The sequence below is a fragment of the Harpia harpyja genome, chromosome 9 (genome assembly GCF_026419915.1).
Source record: "Harpia harpyja isolate bHarHar1 chromosome 9, bHarHar1 primary haplotype, whole genome shotgun sequence".
NCBI lineage: Eukaryota > Metazoa > Chordata > Aves > Accipitriformes > Accipitridae > Harpia > Harpia harpyja.
The window spans coordinates 15,391,499-15,411,359 of record NC_068948.1 but is presented as its reverse complement, the minus strand read 5'-3'; the positions used below and the strand labels follow the sequence as shown (position 1 = coordinate 15,411,359).

General features: G+C 37.2%; 1 protein-coding gene across 8 annotated transcripts in view; it reads right to left on the bottom strand.

Annotated features, from left to right (window-relative positions):
* Positions 1 to 3,013: 3,013 nt before the first annotated feature.
* PHKB (phosphorylase kinase regulatory subunit beta) overlaps positions 3,014 to 19,861 on the bottom strand; it is a 90,011-nt gene continuing 73,163 nt past the window's right edge. For all 8 annotated transcript variants that reach the window (XM_052796185.1, XM_052796184.1, XM_052796186.1 and 5 more), the window contains 6 exons: positions 18,912 to 19,114; positions 14,900 to 15,034; positions 10,092 to 10,221; positions 9,580 to 9,687; positions 6,436 to 6,576; positions 3,014 to 4,066 (listed from right to left, as the gene is read on the bottom strand). In XM_052796185.1, the coding sequence (XP_052652145.1) occupies positions 3,929 to 4,066; positions 6,436 to 6,576; positions 9,580 to 9,687; positions 10,092 to 10,221; positions 14,900 to 15,034; positions 18,912 to 19,114 (855 nt within the window). In that variant the 3' untranslated portion in view covers positions 3,014 to 3,928. The remainder of the gene's footprint in view (positions 4,067 to 6,435; positions 6,577 to 9,579; positions 9,688 to 10,091; positions 10,222 to 14,899; positions 15,035 to 18,911; positions 19,115 to 19,861) is intronic.

Sequence of the window (19,861 nt, the reverse complement as noted above, 5' to 3'; positions counted from 1 at the left end):
TTAAGTCTCAGAAATGCTGTTGGTCAAGCAGGTAGATTTTCTTGAAAACTGTAGGAGGTATATAAATATAAAATGACCCTGATTATGAATGTTGACAATTTCTTGAGGAATTTTCATGGCATGAACTCCATGTATAATGTTTAAGAAAGTATTTTAAATAGCAGTGAAAACAAAGAATATGTGAGACCTAAATTACAAAAGCAGAATGGTAGCTATCTAACGGTATTATCATACTAATCCTAAGCTTGCTGTTATCAAATACACTGCATGCTGACAGACCTTGATACCCCAACCATCAGTGTTTTGGTAGCATCATGTAACATGCTTCAGGACTGATCCAACAAAAACGCTTTCAAATCAGGATCTCTTACTACATTTTCTGCTGTGGTGGATTAGCAAATAATGAAGAGGATTTCTCAGAGACTGATTTATTATTAATCTGGTTGTCTGTTTCTTTTCTGTATCGGTTCTGTATCAGTTGCACAAACTGTTACGTATGCAAAATAAGACTGAAAATTCATATGGAGGAAAGGAACAAAGCTAACAGCAGAAACGCCAGGAAAGTTGGCTTTGAATTGCATCAACTTCTTACCTTCTGAATTCTCTTGAGGAATAAAGCAGTTTGAAATGCCTGATGTACTGTGAACATGACACCTATTAACTGTCACAGTAATCCACAGTGTGAAGACAATGGTTTTGGCTAAATCAAAGGTGATTGAATTTGGGGTTGGAGAAGGGGGTGGGTTATGGGGTGTGGGTTATGTGTATTTACATCATGAGTTGTCACTGCAAGTTCGTATTTCCCCTCTTTCTAATAGCAGATGAAAATGGATTTTTTTTTCTGTGATTTGCTTAGCTGAATTCATTTGATCTTACTCTCAAGAGTATCTGATAAAGGAATCTGGAAAAAAAAGGTGTTTAAAAACAACCTGCTTTACTCAATAGCTTTATTTTAAACTGTTTCAACTATTGTTTTCCCATTGTTTGAATGGATCCTACTTCCCCTGGTAAGCAGAACAGTTTTTCAAGTTTTGGAGCACTGTGAAGGTGTAAAATAAGGCGGCTGAATGGTGTGGACCAATACTGCACCCTTTGGGACTTATTTCTTTAATGGCTTCAGCGTCTCTATTGCCAGTAGCTCTTGTAAATACACAGGAGACTGTACTGATTGTTGCACCTCTGGTTATTAATCTGCAACCCCAAATGCATTTCTTTCCTTGTCCTCTTGAGATGGAATGTTTTTGAAGAGATCAGGACCAAGTTTGTTAAATATTAACCACACGTTACTTGAGCTATGGCTGTTTAAAAACTATCTATCTGGTTTACCATTTATTTTCTGCTACCCTCTTTATTCTCACCAAGGTTTCTCTTTCCTCTGTGATTTCAAACATATTATAATGTAGGAAAAATGTTTTCTTTAGTAGAAATTTTAGTTTCTTTTCCAATGGTCTTGTCTCTTAAAACTGTAATTTAGTAGGCATGCTATGTGACAGCTGTTTGTATCAAGCTCCTTTCTTGTCCCTGCTTCAGGAAGAGGAGAAAAATTTATGGTATTGTCCTTCCAGACACAAGAACCTTTTTCAGAGAAAGTGGACTCTGCTGAATTTTGGTATCTTCATCTTCTAATCTAGGTACTTATCCTTATTTTGTAGAAGTTGAAAACTTGCCACAATCACAATTTCATAAACCATGTGTTCACGGCTATAAAGGAAAACAGAAACAGTTTGCAGGGATTTTCATTCCAAGTTCATATAAGGAAAAGTGGTGACTGGGGTTTTCATTTATTTGTAGTTACACAGTTCAGACCAAGATCAGCAAACTTGAGGCTTCTAAGTAACTGGAGGTACCAAAAGAGTAAGAGCAGAAGAGAAGCAGTAAGAAGTGGTAAGTGATGTAAAAAATGCAAAACTGCTATCCTGCTATCACAAGCAATTGCAAAACCAAACAGTGCTACTGTCTAGCAAATGCCAGTGCCTCTGAAGTAATCTGTAGATTTTGTATTTAAAGGATTGTTTCCTTTCAATAGGATTTACAGTTTGTAGACAAGAGTAATGTTCTGTGTTTGTATAGCAAGAGATACATCAATTTTAAAGAGTATTTTTAAAAACATTAGAAATAGACATGCTTGCTACCTATGTAATCACTGATCCATGACCAGCTGTAGATCTGCAAGCAACGCTTTAAAAAAAAAAAAAAAAGGCAAGTGGAATTTATTGCAGTTGGTAACTTCTAAGGTAGTAATGAAGTAAAAAATTTGAGGATACACTGGATTGCTGTTTAAACTAGTGGCTCATTCAGTATTTAGAACTGCTGCCAACTGAGTCTGCTGTTTAATTGTAGACTTCTTGATGGAGTTAGAGCAATGCTGCAGCCCCTCAGACAACATTCCACTATTAAATGTACTAACACACTAGTTACTCACTTTTGGGTACACTATTGTAGTGTGTGTTTCTTCTGGGTTTTCCTTCACTGCCCCCCCACTGCCTCTCCACTATTCTTTGAATGATAAATGTATTACAGCATGGAAGAGCAGTAGGACCACTACTCTGTTAGACCAAAATTAGCTTTTCCAACCTTACTCATTGTCCACATCATTTGACAAGAGATTTGTTAATGGTTTAGCGTCCTCCTTCAACAATAGATTCTTCTACCATTTTGGTTTGAGAAGAATTGATTCTGTGATTTCTGGGGAAGTTCTGCAAATCAGGGAAGTACTAACCACTGCCTAAGTGTGTTCAAATAAATACTCCTCCTGTGCCCAGATCACTTTTGCCATTAGTTTTGCCCTCTATCTCTATGTAAGTTAAACTACCTGCCTTTATCAATATGGCAACAATTTATTGACAGTTGAGTTGTAGCTGGTCACTATTAATTTAATTATCAAAATATTTGAGGACCAGTTCTAAAGCTTTAGTATATTTTGTGCTGCTAAAAGAGGCACTTTAATGATCCATTCAAGGTGATTCCAGTATCACATTAAAGGTTGCCACTGAAGTCAACAGGGGTCTTTGCATGTAAGTTAAAGTATTTATATTGACAGGTTTTTTTACAAGCATTTGCTTTTTATTACTTTCACCAAAATAAAGCATATAGCATACAATGTTTTCACACACTGAGGAGACAAGTAAGTGTATCTTGAATTCTTTAATGCATTGACAGCTTATGTAACACAAAGTTTTTTTTCTTCATGGATGTTAATTTTAAATGCAGCTGTTTGCCCTTTTTTTTTTTTAAACAAACTTATATCTTGTTACCATACGTTTCCCTTGTTAACTTATAAATGCTTAAATAACAGTTGGGAAACTGCAGTGGTATTTATTGCTAGAGATAAAAATTTGCTTTATTAGGATGAAGCCTGTATATCAAGTTATCAACTGGCAAATAAAAAAAACAACCCTAAATGTATGATCTCAATTGAACTGATACAGAAAAACTTTAAAATAACAACTCTTTAACCTTCACCTCCAATTTGTATGTAGAATAATAATAAAAAAAAAAAATCCAATTTTCATATTTCCACACAGGTTGGTATGCATGTTAATTAAGGTATTTTCTGAATTTCATTTAGAATTTACAATAAACTTGTTTGTAATTATAAATAAATAAAGGTATGAAGACAAAATCTCATACTGCATTTCTCTTGAAGTTACCAACTATATTAAATGCATAATTTAAGTTCATAAATACAATCCCGTTCAACTTAAATATCACAGGACTAACTTCATGTGCTCAGAGTTTCATGCTGCATAGTTGAGAAAGGAAAAAATTAGGTGGCACTTAATATCTTTAATGGCACTTCTTTCAGGAAAGCATAGTATGCATTTGTATTACTAGCTAGGGTTGCTCTTCAAAACAGTATTTTAATATATGCATGAAAAATACATTGAACACTAAATAAAGCAACAATTCCTATGTTGTGTTTCAAGCTTTAGCTAATGGTACAAGGATCATCATTGTTTGGTTTCATTTCCCCTTCCAGCAATAAAGTGATCACAGCCTTACTCAAGTAGCTGCATGTTCCCTTTTTTCCAGTTGGCTGAGTATTGTAGAATGCAGTCATGTCATCCTGCAGGAGAGGGAAAAGATGTTTCCATTAGTGTTGATTATGTAAAGCAGCCAAACACAGGTGAACAAGAGGAACATCACAAACATGTTAGAAATGCAAATGTGTTTTTCAGACTCTAAAGCTATAGTATAATTCTGCTCAATTTTCAGAAATCTCCCACATATACTTACCTGAACGTGTGGAAAACAGTTTACTAAAATGCACTGTATATACTTCTTTACTGAATTTTCCAGTCCTGTACAGATACCACCTTCTTAATATTTTTTAAAATGTAATAGATGTCAGAGAACAGCTGCTCTGAAAACATGCAGCTAGATGATTACTATGTGGTAACTTACTGTGCTACCACAGTATGATTGTGAGTCAGGTCCTTAGGTGTACATGTAGAGATACTGACTAAAGATTTATTTGGAAGAAAAAAATTTTTTTCTAAATCCAAGAACCAAACCACAGGTAGCACATAAACTAATTCATTAATCAGATCAACAAAATAGATGTCCTTCACTGAACACCTGTTTTGCGCAGTTAATGATGTTAAAACATCTGCTTATTCTCAAATTATATATTGGCTGCTATAATAAAAGTTCAACACTAATTCAGGAAATCGGTTACTTTTATTAAATCAAGTGCAGAGATTGTGGGTGAAAACATTAGACTTCTGTAGGTTTAGGGTGTGTTTGAAATTACTGGAGTAAATACTTTTGACATTTATTACATGTTAACAGGGAATTAACAAAGTTCAAAATATTTGCAAGTCAGTTTAATGGACGAGCATAGTTCAGACAAATTAGGAATTCTTTTAGCAATGTTTGTTAGGAAAACTTCAGACAGAATATCCTCAGAACAATCCTAAATAGGCTACCGTTAACTGCCAGCAGGCATATACCTGGGAATAGGGGAGAGTCAGGTTCCACAAAATTTTAAAGTAAGGAGTTGCAATTTCCAGCAACAACAACAACAATCTTAAAGATACTATTCGCAACTATAAATTGGGATTTCTTTCTAAGAGACAAAAAGGCATCATTCTAAGTAGATCTGGACTTGGAAAAAATTCCATTGCTTTAATGGAGGCTAGCACAGCACCATCAAAAATCAGGTTGTGCATGGGATTTTTCTTTCTGTTTATAGCCATTGGGGATTTCCAGCTTGTCGCAGAAGGCAGTAGCATATTCAAGATACTGTGCGGAGCTGGCACTTAATAGCCATTTGTGTGGATGGTAAGTCTGATTTTGCTGTGGCTGCAAACACAGAGTCATTACCCTCCAAAATGGGTAGGCCAAAAGAATCATAATTTCAAGAAAATTGTGTCCTTTAAAAAACAAAGGTATTATGCAAGGTGATATGTTGCTAAGGCTGGATATCTGGCTTGCTTTCAAATCTTACTACAAAAAAGTGGCAAAAAAGTGAACCTTGAAACTTTTGAAAGAATTTTCAAGGAGCACATCCTTCCTCATCTTTTCAAGGAGCTAAATTCAGCAACAGGAGGTGCTGTTGCATATCAATATGTTTCTGAATCAATAGATTATTCAGAGCCAGCACGGGTATCTCCAAATATATTGTGCACAATAAAATGCCACACCGAGTGAGGAAGATCATCCTCAGTAGCACAGGGACTGGTCCCACTGCTTTACTCGTATTTCTTCCTTCAACCAGTTCAATGAACCTGGCTTTATTACAGAATTTCAGAGCTTTGAGGCACCAAAACTTGTAGCAAGAATACTTAGAGGTCTTTAAAACAGAAAACCTAATATCCTAGTGAATTGAATCTTAAAAGCTACTTAATGATCAAGTTTCATGTATTTGCATTTTAAGCCTTAGAGATTAAAAGCTTGCTAGGTCATGAATGCAACTCTAGTACAAAAATTAGTAGCTAAGAACAGTTTTGCATTTCAAGTTTTTACATTAGTATTGTCAGTATGAGTTCTTTAGTTACTAAATTTTTCTTAGCATCTGTGTACATAAGATCCTAAGTTCACACTTCCTTGCTGAGCTTTAGGTTTTTCTTTTTTTGTTATTCTTAACTCTTCTCTGTTCTAGTGTCCCCCCTAATTAATTCTTTCCCCTTTAATAAGTATTATAACTATTTCAACTTTACCCTGACTCTCATTTCAGAGCTATGTAACGTTGTGAGTGTTCTCCTTACCATACCAGTTTGAATTCACAGTTCAGCAATAAAGTAAGTATGCATCTTTTATCTCTGCTTATAGGTTGTTTGCAGACTTATGCAGCACTTGGGTATATTAATTTCTTATTTGTGTTCCCCTCTGAACTCCTATCAATTGCTTTTTATTCTGACTGCACAGAATTAACATTTATAACTAACTTCAGTAAGAATGGTAAATTCTGTAAGACAGTAATATTTTACTCACTTGTTTCTCAGCTCCCTTTGGACTGCTGTGATCTTTCTGAAAGTCATGAAATGCTTCTTGCACCACTTTGTCCAAGTCCACTTTGTCCTGGAACTCTAGCTCAGGATTTCTCTCCAAAATAACAGATATAACCATCAACAACTAGAAGGCAGAAAAAGACTGTAAGACTTTAAATCTGAGGTTTTTTGAAATTCAGGTTACATAAAAGCACTGTTAATAATTGCATATGCCTCTTTCAAGCAGGAAGCCATTTAATAATGGCACAGGTAATAGTGCACAGCTAATAGAATTCTGACTTTGATAAAAGAATCACTGAAAAAGTAGGCTTTTATGAAAGGTTACAATTTCTGGTGACTACCTAGTTAAGGGCACTGCATAAATGATTGACATTATCATCTAACTTTGCTGGGAGCCAGGGAAGCTGTTTTCCAGTCCATTCAGTTTACTGTGTGGCTGCAAAAATGCTGGTGCTCAGCCAATGGAGAGGGTGTGTATTGCCTTTGTGTGGCGGGGTTTTGGTAGCAGGTGAAGGGCTACAGGGGTAGCTCCTGTGAGAAGCTCCTAGAAGCTTCCCTGGCTCCAAGTTGGACCTGCCTCTGGCCAAGGCTGACCCAATCAGCAATGGTGGTAGCACCTCTGTGGTAACATATTTAAGAAGGGAAACCTGCTGCGGAGAGGGGAGTGGAATGTGAGAGAAACACCTATGCAGACATGAAGGTCTACAAAATCAAACACAACCATCAGTCAAATTTAGTGTCAGAGACAGCACAGGATTTTGCAAGAAATAATCTCATGACACGATCCTACTCTTTGAACTCAACAGGAAAGCTCATTGATGTTAATGGAGCGGGGCTGAGTCCTTGCAGGATAACCTGTTCCTACAGAGAAAAGTGCCTCTCTAACCCTTTCTTTAACAGTGGCTGGCTTACAAACAGACTGATGAGGACTTGGATCCCTTCTAATAACAACTTAACCTACTTATTTTATAATGATGTTCTTGTAAATATCTAATTCCTTTTTCAATCTCATTCATGTCTCAGACTCAAATTTGTCATTTTGCAGTGAGTTCCAGAGGTTTAATAACTGTTTTGTTGAATGTTTCCTTTTATTGGTTTTATATCTATGCCTCTACTTTTTAATTCACTTTACCTTTGTATATATTTTAAAAGAGAGCAAACAAGAAAATTCAATCTGTTATTATTTTGGGTTTGTATGGCAGGGTTTTGGTAGCAGGGGAGGGGACTGCAGGGGTGACTCCTGTGAGAAGCTGCTGGAAGCTTCCCCGGCTCCAAGTTGGCCCTGCTGCTGGCCAAGGCCAACCCAATCAGTGATGGTGGTAGCACCTCTGAGATAACATATTTAAGAAGGGGAAACCTGCAGAGGGGGAGGAGATTGGAATGCGAGAGGAACACCTATGCAGATACCAAGGTTAGTGAAGAAGGAGGGGGAGGAGTTGCGCCGGGGGAGGCGATTCCCCTGCAGTCCATGGAGGTGAACAGTGGAACAGATATCCACCTGCAGCCCATGGAGGACCCCACGCCGGAGCAGGTCGGTGCCCCCAAAGATGGCCATGACCCCACAGGGGACCCACGCTGGAGCAGTCTGTTCCTGAAGAACTGAAGCCTGTGGAAGGGACCCACACTGGAGCAGTTCACCAAGAACTGCAGCCTGTGGGAAGGACCCACATTGGAGAAGTTTGTGGAGAACTGCCTCCTGTGGGAGGGACCCCACACTGGAGCAGGGGAAGGGTAAGGAATCCTGCCCCTGAGGAGGACGGAGGGGCAGAGACAAGTTGTGATGAACTGACTGCAATCCCTGTTCCCCATCCCCCTGCGCCCCTGGGGAGAGGAGGTAGAGAAAATTGGGAGTGGAGTTGAGCCCAGGAATCAGGGAGGGATGGGGGATAAAGTGTTTTAAGATTTGGTTCTACTGCTCATTATCCTGTTTTGATTTGATTGTTAACAAATAAAATTGATTCTGTTTTTTCCCCCAAGTTGAATCTGTCTTTTTCCCATGACCATAATTGGTGAGTGATCCCTCCCTGTCCTTGTCTTGACCCATGAGCTTTTCATTGTATTTTCTCCTCCCCATCCCACCAGGGAGGGGGGAGGAGTGAGCGAGCGGCCGCATGGTGCCTTGTTGCCAGCTGGGCTTAAACCATGACAGGGTGAAAAGCAGCAAACACTGAACCTCAGCATTTGATGTTTTGAGGCCTAATCACATATGGTATAATTGTACTATGACAAAGTTTATAAAAAACAAAGTCAAGAGACACCAGTAAAAAAGTCTCGGTTCAAGAGATTTTACATTCCTTGTATCAGAAACAGGTTTAAAATAGGAAGGTGAACCTGTCATAATAACTACAAGCGGCACTAGAGTCTATATTGGTCATCTTGGGTTTTGATAATTTTGTTATCTTTTATCAAAAATTGGGGATGTTCCAGCAAGCAGCATGACCATTAGCTGTTAGCCAGAATTGAGATGGATTTGATTTTACTGTGGAGGAATACTCACAAGCACCAGAGGCATCTACTTGGGAACTAACAATGAATGCTGCTGACAGCACAGATGTCAGTTACCAAGGGTACAGATGCTCTTGATCTGTTCAAAAAGTATACATTATGTGCAGTGGTGGGGAAGGAGTTTAAACAGCCTCTTGCTTTACTGTTAGATATGGGAACAGAAGGGAACTGGAAGTTAGTTGATTCAGTAGCATAAAGCAACTTAATAGACAGCCTCAGCAAAATGGGAAAGACTCTATTGCAGGGCAAACTGATATTTTAGAGCAGTTTTTCCCTAGACCTAGAAAATTGTTAGGAAAAAGCATGGACTAGGGACTTGAAGGAAAGCTACTTTGGAATTATTCTGAATAGTTTTCACCTGCTGTGACATAGTTGTATTGGCACTGTCATTAATATTTATCTGTTTGCTAAAGGGGAAAAACATCAAGAACTTCTTTGTATATTCTGAACACGTTAACAGGAACCTGTTTAATCATACAAAATCTATGGAGAAACCACTGAAGCAAGTGTTTGTATTTACAATGCTATGTCTTCAAATATTTGAGCCTTGGTTACTTTTTTTCTTTTAAGCTGTAACATACTTATGTACATTATAAAATTTAATTCATTGTAGGCCACAGACCTCTACAATAATTTGTCTATATTCCGGCTGGTCGATATTTTGCAGCATATCTTCAACTAGAAGGGAAAAATTCATTTCATACATGGTCATATCCGATAAGGTTGGTTGCTGAAAAACAAATAATACTTTTATTCAAGGACCATTTGCATTAAATCAAAACCACCCTCATGTAAAGCCTGTTTGCTTGTTGAATAAATAATATTCAACTAAGAAATATGACCACCGTAGGATCAAAAGGGAGCAGATTTCAGAGTCCATGACTTGGAAAGGGTCTTCTAGACTTATGCTTTTATAAATGTGTTTTAATAAAAATAACTGACTTCCATTCTATTCTAATTATATTTTACTCAGAACCAAAAAGAAACCTTGAAAATACCTTTTTTTTTTAAATCATTACAGGAACAAATTACCCTAAGTAATACATTAGGGCATAAAATAGACATTAACAATAAAATAATTCACCATTATAGGCAGGTAGTGCAGAAATAACTGAGCATCTCTGCCAATTTTACCTGTGGTAAAAATTTCCCTGCAACTATTAAACCATTAGGGGTTCTCTCCAAGATCTGCCACACCCGATCATAGAATCCAGCAGGAGTTCGGTTGAGAGAACCATCTATCTGTCTTCTGTTTAGCCAGCTTCTGTGGACAAAGAAAATTGAGAACTTGAAGTAAAAAAAACAACTGTTACAGATGCAGAACCAAGCCATGTTCTGTGGTTTAAGCCAGTAAACTAAGTGGTGACATCAAGTACATATTAATGATGCATATGCAGTATATGTTGTGCTTTCTGGTAAGTTATGCTCTAAAGCAAACAAAATCAAGATGCTTACATATAGAGGTTAGACTGTTACTCTTATGTGTGTGTTTGTGCTTTATGTAACTGGAGTAAAAGAATTAACTGTGAAATCTATCCAGTGCAGTACAGTAACAGTAGTAGGCTGAATTCATCATGTCTTATCAATTTAAGTCACCATAAACTAAAACATACACAAGACAGAGGTACCACACAGTGACTTATCACAGCCAAATTTATACACACTGAAAAAAAACAGTATTTAACTGTAATATTAAAATTTGTTTTATCATACTACAATAGGCAAAACAATTCATTATATAAATACAGCTCAATGAAATTCTGCATCTATAAAATACAAAATGTAATAGATAATGGATTAGAAACACCTATCATTCCAATTTAAATACCAGGTTAGAAAAATGCCTTTCAACAGGATTGCTGAAGGTAGGTTTTTTGATGGTGTGTAAAAGAACAAGCGGCCTGTAAATTTAGAAAAAATTTGACAAAATGGTTTTTGTTAAATGAAAGCTTTGAACAAACTTGAGTTACATTCTCCTTAAATTACAAATTTTGTTTGCCTTCAGAAGCATACTGTCTGTCATGTCGTGTCCCCCCCCCTTTTTTTTTTTTTTTACTTACAACCATGAAGTCTAGAATTTAATTTTTGTATTTTTCCTTCTCAGTATTACTACAGCAATGGGGCTTTAGCCAAAATGTTTGAGACACTAGCAATGGAACTTTAAGAAGTGGCAGCCATGAGTACGATTTTAATTGGTGGATTCACAGTTCAGAATAAAGTCTTGTGTAGCAGTACTGCACATATTTGACAGAAGAGTTTTCCTAAAAGTTACTGTCCTTAGTTGTTTTTTAAATTTTAAGTAGAAAATCTATTTTTCTATGGCAAGCCAGTAGTGAAAGCTCCCCTAGGAAGCAAATCTCTGATGAAAAACAACTTATACTTTTGTGTCTTAGTTTAATATTCCTGTGAAATGGTTTTTTAAAAAAAGTTCCATGTCTTCTCAGGTCACAAACAGCTCTTTTATAACCTTAATAAGAGGGAACAAGTACTTCAGGAAGCACCTCATTTAGGAAAGGTGGAAAGTTTCTACATCTAAATCTTTGGATATTTGTAACGCAGGAATCAACACATTATTATTACACATCATTTACCATTGTGGATTTGTTTGGGGTTTTTTTTCAGGAAAACTATTTAAATTACTGCTTGGCAACATGGCTTTCTGTATTTCAAAGACCTGGTTCTGGTAGGCTGTTTGAAAAGAAAAAAAAAAAAGGAGGGGTGGAGGAGAGAAATGCCCTGGTCAACTTTGTTAACTTTTTCATTCTGCGAAACTCTTGTAGCCTAGCTCAAATGAAATTCAGCACTAATATTTTTGGGTTTTTTTAGTTTTTCTTCTGTTTGTAGTGTAGATTAACTTGATATGTTCAGAATAAAATTACTTGTCATTAAAATTACTTGTTTATGCAGACACCAGTGTGCCTGATGAAATAATAAAAAGATCTTACATTGAAAAACCTTAATCTTAAATACTGGAGAAATTATGAGAATTCCTTCTGAGATCCGACCAGAAGAAGAGAACTCCAATTCAGACTACTCCATGTGTGTTCTTACACTTCTCTTAAGTGTCCTGGTTTCAGCTGGGATAGAGTTAATTGTCTTCCTAGTACCTGGTACTGTGCTATGTTTTGAGTTAGGTATGTGAAGAATGTTGATAACACTGATGTTTTCAGTTGTTGCTAAGTAATGTTTAGTCTCAAGTCAAGGATTTTTCAGCTTCTCAAGCCCAGCTGGCGAGAAAGCTGGAGGAACACAAGAAGTTGGGAGGGGACACAGCCAGGGCAGCTGACCCAAACTCTCCAACAGGGTATTCCATACCATGTGATGTCACATCTAGTATGTAAACTGGGGGGAGTGGGGGCAGGGGAATTGCCGCTCGGGGATTAGCTGGGCATCGATTGGCGGGTGGTGAGCAATTGCACTGAGCATCACTTTTATATTCCAATTGTTTTATTATTACTGTTGTCATTTTATTAGCGTTATCATTATTAGTTTCTTCGTTTCTGTTCTATTAAATCATTCTTATCTCAACCCACGAGTTTTACTTCTTTTCCCGATTTTTCTCCCCCATCCCACTGGGTGGGGGGGAAGTGAATGAGCTGCGTGGTGCTTAGTTGCTGGCTGGGGTTAAACCACGACATTAAGTTTCTTAGTGTAGCTTCCAGCTAAACTAGAAGACCAAGCAAACAGTGTGTTTCCTTTTGTTGTTGTTTTATTTTTAAAAGAACGAGAAAAAAAAAGTATCACTAAATGGTGGACCTTCTGAACACATTTGAGCTTTAGGTAATTGAGATATGCTTTATGAGAACAAAGGAGATATTTAAAATTAAGACTTTAAAGCACTTGTGATACAATAGCTGTCACTGACTTACTACTGACTTCTAATTACCTGACCACTGCCAGGATCAAGCCAACGTGCAGTGGCTTTTTTTCCTGTCTAGCTGTATTGGTTTAACATGACAAATTAAGAAAAATTGTCTCATACATCACTTCTCAATGCAACACTTTAACTGCCAAAAACTTGTGCCTCCTATGACACTTCCATCTCATTCTCTGTACAGCTCCGTCCTTGGACTAGGACAAGAAAACACTAATAAAAAAAAAAGACAAGTTGTGACAGAAATAAAAAGTTGTTTTCTTAATACAAAGAAAGAAGCACTTGAAGATGTCAAAAATACTCCGATCTATCTAAATTACTATGGTAAGGAAGAGAGTCCTGTAAACTGTATGAGCAAAATGAGTTTTATAACTGTTTGGACCATTAAAAGAACAATGCTCCATTTTAAAAAGGCTACTCACAATCTTGTGACCTACATAAATAGGTCAAAAAGTTATCTGTGGAAGTCTCCACTCTGTTGGTGACAGATATATATATATATAGTATCATATCCTGGAGCCCTGTGTAAGAGGTAGGATAATAGCAAAAATTTTACCCTCCATGAAAACCTGGAGAGGTTAGTTGTCGAGAGCCTTGTTAGGGAGGTAAATATACCACCAGCCCTTCATGTACGACAAATTAATTGGCAGTGATATATGATATCACAGTAGCAGAGATTTTTTCTAAAAATCACAACAGTAGGAAAAACTGTCACAGAAAGAAAATGGAAGGAGGCAGTGTTCCATATTTCCTGGCCAGAAGAGAACTTTTAAAAACAAGTCACCAATGCGTAAGGAAAAACAAGCTACTACTACGGTACAGGAAGAAGTTAAAGATAGGAAGTTTTGAGGAATATGCTGGCTAGCTTTTGTACTTGGATAACCCACAAAAAAAGAATCTTCATCTTCAGAAAAACAACCACAGTGCTCTTTGCTGAGGGAGCTATCGTATGTTAAAGGAATCAAAAGCAGGAGGCACTGTTAACAACTTGGGTAAGATCTCTAATGAAGGATGGTGCTTGAATTGCTTACTGTGACTGACCAAATGGTTTCCTCAATAGCATAATATTTAATGGAAAATGCTGCAAAGAGAAACCTAGGGTTGTTCTGCTAAGGTTTTAGAGGAATAATGTCAACATCAACATGAGTCAAGACAGCAACTAAACAGCAAGCATTAATAACGACAACCAAGACACTGAAAAGCATGTGGGAGATACAGAGTACATATAAGTCAGTTGGACTGAGAGATTCTACATCACCCAAATTAGATAAGTGAGAGCAGACACCAATTTAAGGAGCTTGTTTCTCAGGCATTACAGATTGGGGAAAAAAACAGAATGTGTTTTGAATTAAGCAGGAACATAAGTAGTATGACGTGTGGTATATTTCCTTTTTGTTGAGAGAAAAGGCCATTATCCATTCAGTCAAGGACTATGGAAATTATCAGCAGTATTATGTGCTGAAGTTTAACTTAACTAGAAGTAAAACCTACAGGAGGACTTTTTGACTTTACTCTTATCAATGTAGTTAAGTGGAAATATTGTAATTCTAACTTTCGTCTTGCACACTTTGTATCATAATGAACGCTCTTTTTGGTAGCTAGTTACGGCTTAGAGAAAAGATTACAAGTTTCAGGCAGCACCGCTATCTCTTGAGAATTCTAGAGAACATCTGTTCTTAATTCATATAATAAGCTAGAAGAAAGAGGGCACTGAACAGCAGACAGACTGTTCTTACAGGTTAAGTAGACAGTATTGAATAATTTTTGGCTCCTTTCCTCACATCAAAGAATTCAATGCTTCACATTACTGCCAAAGTATAGAGATTACTAGTATAAAGTAAGACTTCCACAAAGATAGAAGATGCAATATAAAAGAAACAATTGTAGAACCTGCACACAGGTGAAAGAATGAAAAAGTGCGGTTTTGCTACCTTTCCTTAAGTAAGTATATTACTGATTGCAGGTGCCTGGTGATTGCAGGTATATACAAAGTAGTTCAGAAATGAAAATTACTTCAACAGCCTATTATGAATGAAAACAGGTGCCACAAACCCACACATCTCATTACCTCCCCTGCTGCTGTGGTTGAAGAATATCCAGCAGAAGCTGCTTCACTTCACTAGGGGACATCTGGTATAAGTCCTTGGCTGGCATATCCCCAGCACGGATTTTCAATTCATACTTCATAGCATGGATAATCCATCTGAAGTAAAGGGAGGAATACACTTATTAATTAAAAACAAAGTTTCCAAAGATGAAAAATTAGTCTAATAAAATAGCTTATAAGAATTCCACATCATCCTGCTATTTGGCTGTCAGGACATGCATAAAATATCAAATGAATGCTCTACTACTCTTAACTGTATTGTGGAATTTACTCAGATTCTGTGTTTGTTTGCAATATGATACAAACCAAAAGGGATAATGCATAGATTTTAAGAAATGGCTTGTGAAGCATGCTTGTCATAGGGAAGATATATTTGACCACATACTCCCCTACATCCCATGTTCATTAAAACAAACATTTACCTGCTTTTTGATGTCAAAATTCCTACTCCAAATTATGCTCTGACAGTGTATGCATTTTGCTGATGAGTTTAATAAAAAAACCAACATAAAAATTAAATTATTTTACTTTTAAAAAGACTTCAGGGCTTATTTATAGTTTTAGCCTTTGAAATTCCTTTTTGCAGTCTATCACTTTTCTTTCTTTGCTACTCCCTTTTGAAAAGATTTGATTAAATAAAAATATGGCAACAGTGAAGATTTTTCAGCCTTAGGTATCAGAGAGGCAGAACTTTGGATATTATTGAAGGAAAATGCTGAATTTTATTCTGCATATTATATAAAAACAGTGCTTCAGCCTCTAATATAGTATCAAAGATGAAATAATGTACAGATACATCTGAAGCAAGATAACTGAGCATAGAGCTCAGTCTCTTACCATCAACGTTGCTTCAGTTCAAGAAGGTATTACTATCAAAGGGGAGAAGAAACTTAACTAGTTTTTCTTCAAACAGTCCATCATACAACACCTGATCAAGTCTGGGTTACATCAGAGAGTCTTACTCTGTTTATCAGAAAATGCAGAGTATTCCTAAGAGAGTTACCTTGTCATCAGTATAGCCACATTCCACAGGCATTTAATTCTTTAGCCTACAAGGTACAGAATGTTTTTGTTTATGTAAGTTAAGTCACAATCTTTTCTGAAGGATTCTTGGCAACTACGCAGAGTTCTGAGATGTCAGACCAACTGATTCAATGTTGCTTTAAATTTGAGGTTTCTAGGACCATTCATTGAAGGTGCAGGATACAAGAGAGTATTAGGCAACGTGGACATACAACAGACTACATACACTACTTTTATTTGTTTTAGTGGGTGAATAGTGTCCTCCTCTTGTTACGAAGATAAACAAACACTATTGGCTTAGGAATTGGTTCTTTTTTCAGCAATGACTGAAATGTATCTGTGTAGAAGTAATTCACTGGTATTTTCTCTTTGCAGTGGTCTACAAAACAGCAAATTCAAGAGTGGACCTCCTACCAAACTCTTCACTGATAAGAGGTGGGTAGAAGTCAGTTGGTTGGAGGTTTTTACAGTAATAGGGCTGTCAGGAACTTGATCTATTTCAACATGAAACCCTGAAAACAAATCAATAACAAGACACTAAATCAAGTCATTATCCAACTGGAATGGTGTTTCTGTGAGAAGGTTAATTTTGCTCACTGGAGTGGGTGATAACACCGAAATAAAGGAAATTGAATCTCTAGCATTAACCTTGGAAGAAAGAAAAAAAAATTGCAAAAAGGATTAGCTACAGAGAATGAGGAAGGGGAGGAATGAGGAGTAACATGGATCTGTAGAGGGTACAGAAATGGTATTAAAGTGTAAAAGGATAGATGTAATTGCAGTTAAATGTAATACACGTGATTTGAAAAGTTTTGGGTGTTATGATGACTAGAATGTACTGCTAAAGTGGAAGCATGAATCTTGTATGTTAGAAAAAAAATTGCTGGTATCTACCTCCAGTGCTGAAATGCTCTCTATAAAAAAAACCATGGAAGATGGAACACTTAAGTTCTGATTTTAAAGCATGCTCACTAATTCTGTAAATCTCAGTCAGTAGCACCTGGCCTCTTCAAAGTGCTTATTCAAATGCATCTGTCTCTTCCTAAATGTGAAAAAATAATTAATTTCTGTAAATAGCGAAGTAAATGCAGATACCATAGAATATGGTAACACTCTAGCACAGACAATTTGTACATCACCTTATCAAAGAACTAAATAGAGCAATCCAGTAGGTAAATGATGTTTTAAACTTGATTCAGGTTTGTGGTTCCTAAGCTATCTATAGCTTAGCCTAACCTATTTGGTATAGAATTGGACAACTGTGTAGCTCAGCAACAGTCAAGAAGTGTTGTGTGTAACAGGGATACAGTTCAGTTGCGGGGGGGGGGGGGCGGTGTTTGGGGGTTTTTTGAAGAACAAAAAGACATTTTTAGCAACCTTATAGGACAAATCAGGTTTTTCTTTATCATGGCAGTTAAGTACTTTTGTGTAGAGAACTGCTCTTGAACAATGTCTTTGTTATGCTGGATATCAGATATTCAGAGTCACTGAGTATCAGAAGTATACCTTGGTGCCTCGAAATATTTTAGGAAAAGCTGTAATGGTAAATACATTTGAACTGCAGAAGGCTTTTATTACCTGAAGTCCCCATTACAGACAACACTCTGAAAGAACAAGCTATCTTTTTAGGCCGATTATTGTGCTGAAACTCTGAAAAGAAGTAGGTTAAGTACTTTGAAACACTGTTTCCAAGGGATTTTTTGCTCATGGTTGCCAGACTTTTAAGACTGGAACTAGAAGCATATGTTGACCCAGAGGAGAATTGTGTCATTTCAGAAGGGAATCAAATTCACGCTGCATCCTTCCTAGATTATTGCATTTATTCAGTCTCTACCTATTTGACCCAAACCTACATGACATAGGTGACTGCTCAAGTGAGCAAAGAGCTTATGAAGGCCTCATCCAGGAGCCTTAATCCTAGCCTGCACTTTTCCCTCCTCCTTCCTCAAGTCCTGAAAGTCTCTGACAGTAAAAGCTCTTACTGCCCTCTCTACCTCTTGATTCTTCCCTCCCTGCCAGCACAATACATTCCTAGCCTCCAGCCATGTCACTCTAACCTGTCTTGGTTTGGTGTGATCCATTATGCTTCTAGGACTCCATGTCCACATCACATGTTTACCAGCAATGAAATTTGAGCTAGTTACCAGCCTTAAGCAGGTACAGCACACCTGTACCTAGTACACGATACAAGATTTCTTTAGAGATTGCCTTGCTGCCCATGCACGGAGAGCAAACTGTGAGCAGACTTTGTATCCACTCCGCAACTGGGAAACTGGACGGCACCCAGTGTGCTGTATGTCTGCTGCCAAGTAGGAAACTGTCTCAGGAGCACCACTAACATGCTCAAGTGCATACTTTATTATTTCAAGTATGGATATGAGGCCAGCTGCAATCTAAAACAGAACCTCTCTAACTCACTGCATTGTTAGTGGAGACTCACTATGTCTATGCCAGAGCTACACCCAGTCTGGTTAGCCAGCTGGTCACTGCCTCCTTGGCCACTAGGTGAGCCAGGCAGAACATTCTCTTGGTTGCCAGCAGGACAGGGTGACCTGGAGGCAGCATACTTGCCACTGCTCATTTGCTGTACAGAATGCATCTAACCCCACTACACTGTTTTTGGTTTTAAAGCCCTAACATGGTGGGGATCAAGCTTTGAAAAATCCTGTGGTTCACTGTATTAGCTGTAGGAAAGCTTCAGCTGGGCTATTACAAGGACTCTTACCTCTGCCACTTTACACTGTTGACTGGCAAATTTGAGATTAGTTGTGTACCGGTTTTTGGCACACTGATTTAAAGCAAGCTTCCTAGAAAGGTAAAATTGAAGTACACAAGTTTTGCTGCATCATCTTACATACACCATTTTTGCAATGTAGCAACAATCTCTGTTGAAGTATGTATGTTCCCCTGCAATACTAGTAGTAAAAACAACAACAGATACTTCACTGACCCAATCCTTATCTTCAGCATGCCACTGAAAAGTTCAGGTGAATTTGAGATGATCCAGCCAACATGTATGACAAGTTCCTGCTGAACTACAGCTTCTCTTTCATCTTGTAAATGACATTTTTCATAGATGATGTTCTTAATCACTCCTGGGGATAAGGGATTAGAAATAACTTCTTCCTCTTGGCCAAAAGCTCCAAGTGTCACCTACAGTATATTGAAAACAATTCAGAAGATATGGACAGGAATAAAGGCACCATGGAAGCAATTCAGAAATGAAACTTCATGAACTCTGCTTTTCTTGTTAAAATTTCACAACACAAAAATAATTTTACGTCAGTGACTGACGCTTGTTAATACTGTCAGTTGGATGCTATTAAAATAACAAAATTCACTAAAGGCCACAGTAGATATGGAATATATTTTTCCAAATGAAAATAAAAATACAAGACCACTGCTTTGGTTTCAAAACTGGCTGTATAATCACAGCTCTACACTAGGTTTAGACAGTCTTTCATTTCTGACATTTCAGCTCTGGAACTCACTTAAAATTCAGAATTAAATTCATAGTTTTGCTTTCTTATTTCTAACAGCATCCTAAAAATTATAACCTTCATTTTAAGAAAATAGATTGCTGGTACTGGATAGTTTAACCACAAAAAAAGAATTTTGTTAAAATTCTGATTTGCTTTTAATCTACTGTCAGTGAAACACAGCAACACTAATTTTTTCTCATATAATAAAGATCATTATTATAAGGGATCAATGAAGGCAAGTTAGGTTAAAAAGTTGAAAATAAACAGCTACAAATCATGCTGCATGCAGGTGCAGCTTGCTCTATAGCTGTGTAGCGCCAGAAGCACATACCCAGACCTCAGTCTGGAGTAAGACAAAGACAAATCTGTCATAATAGCATTGCATATAGATAAGTATACACATACATATTTTAATACA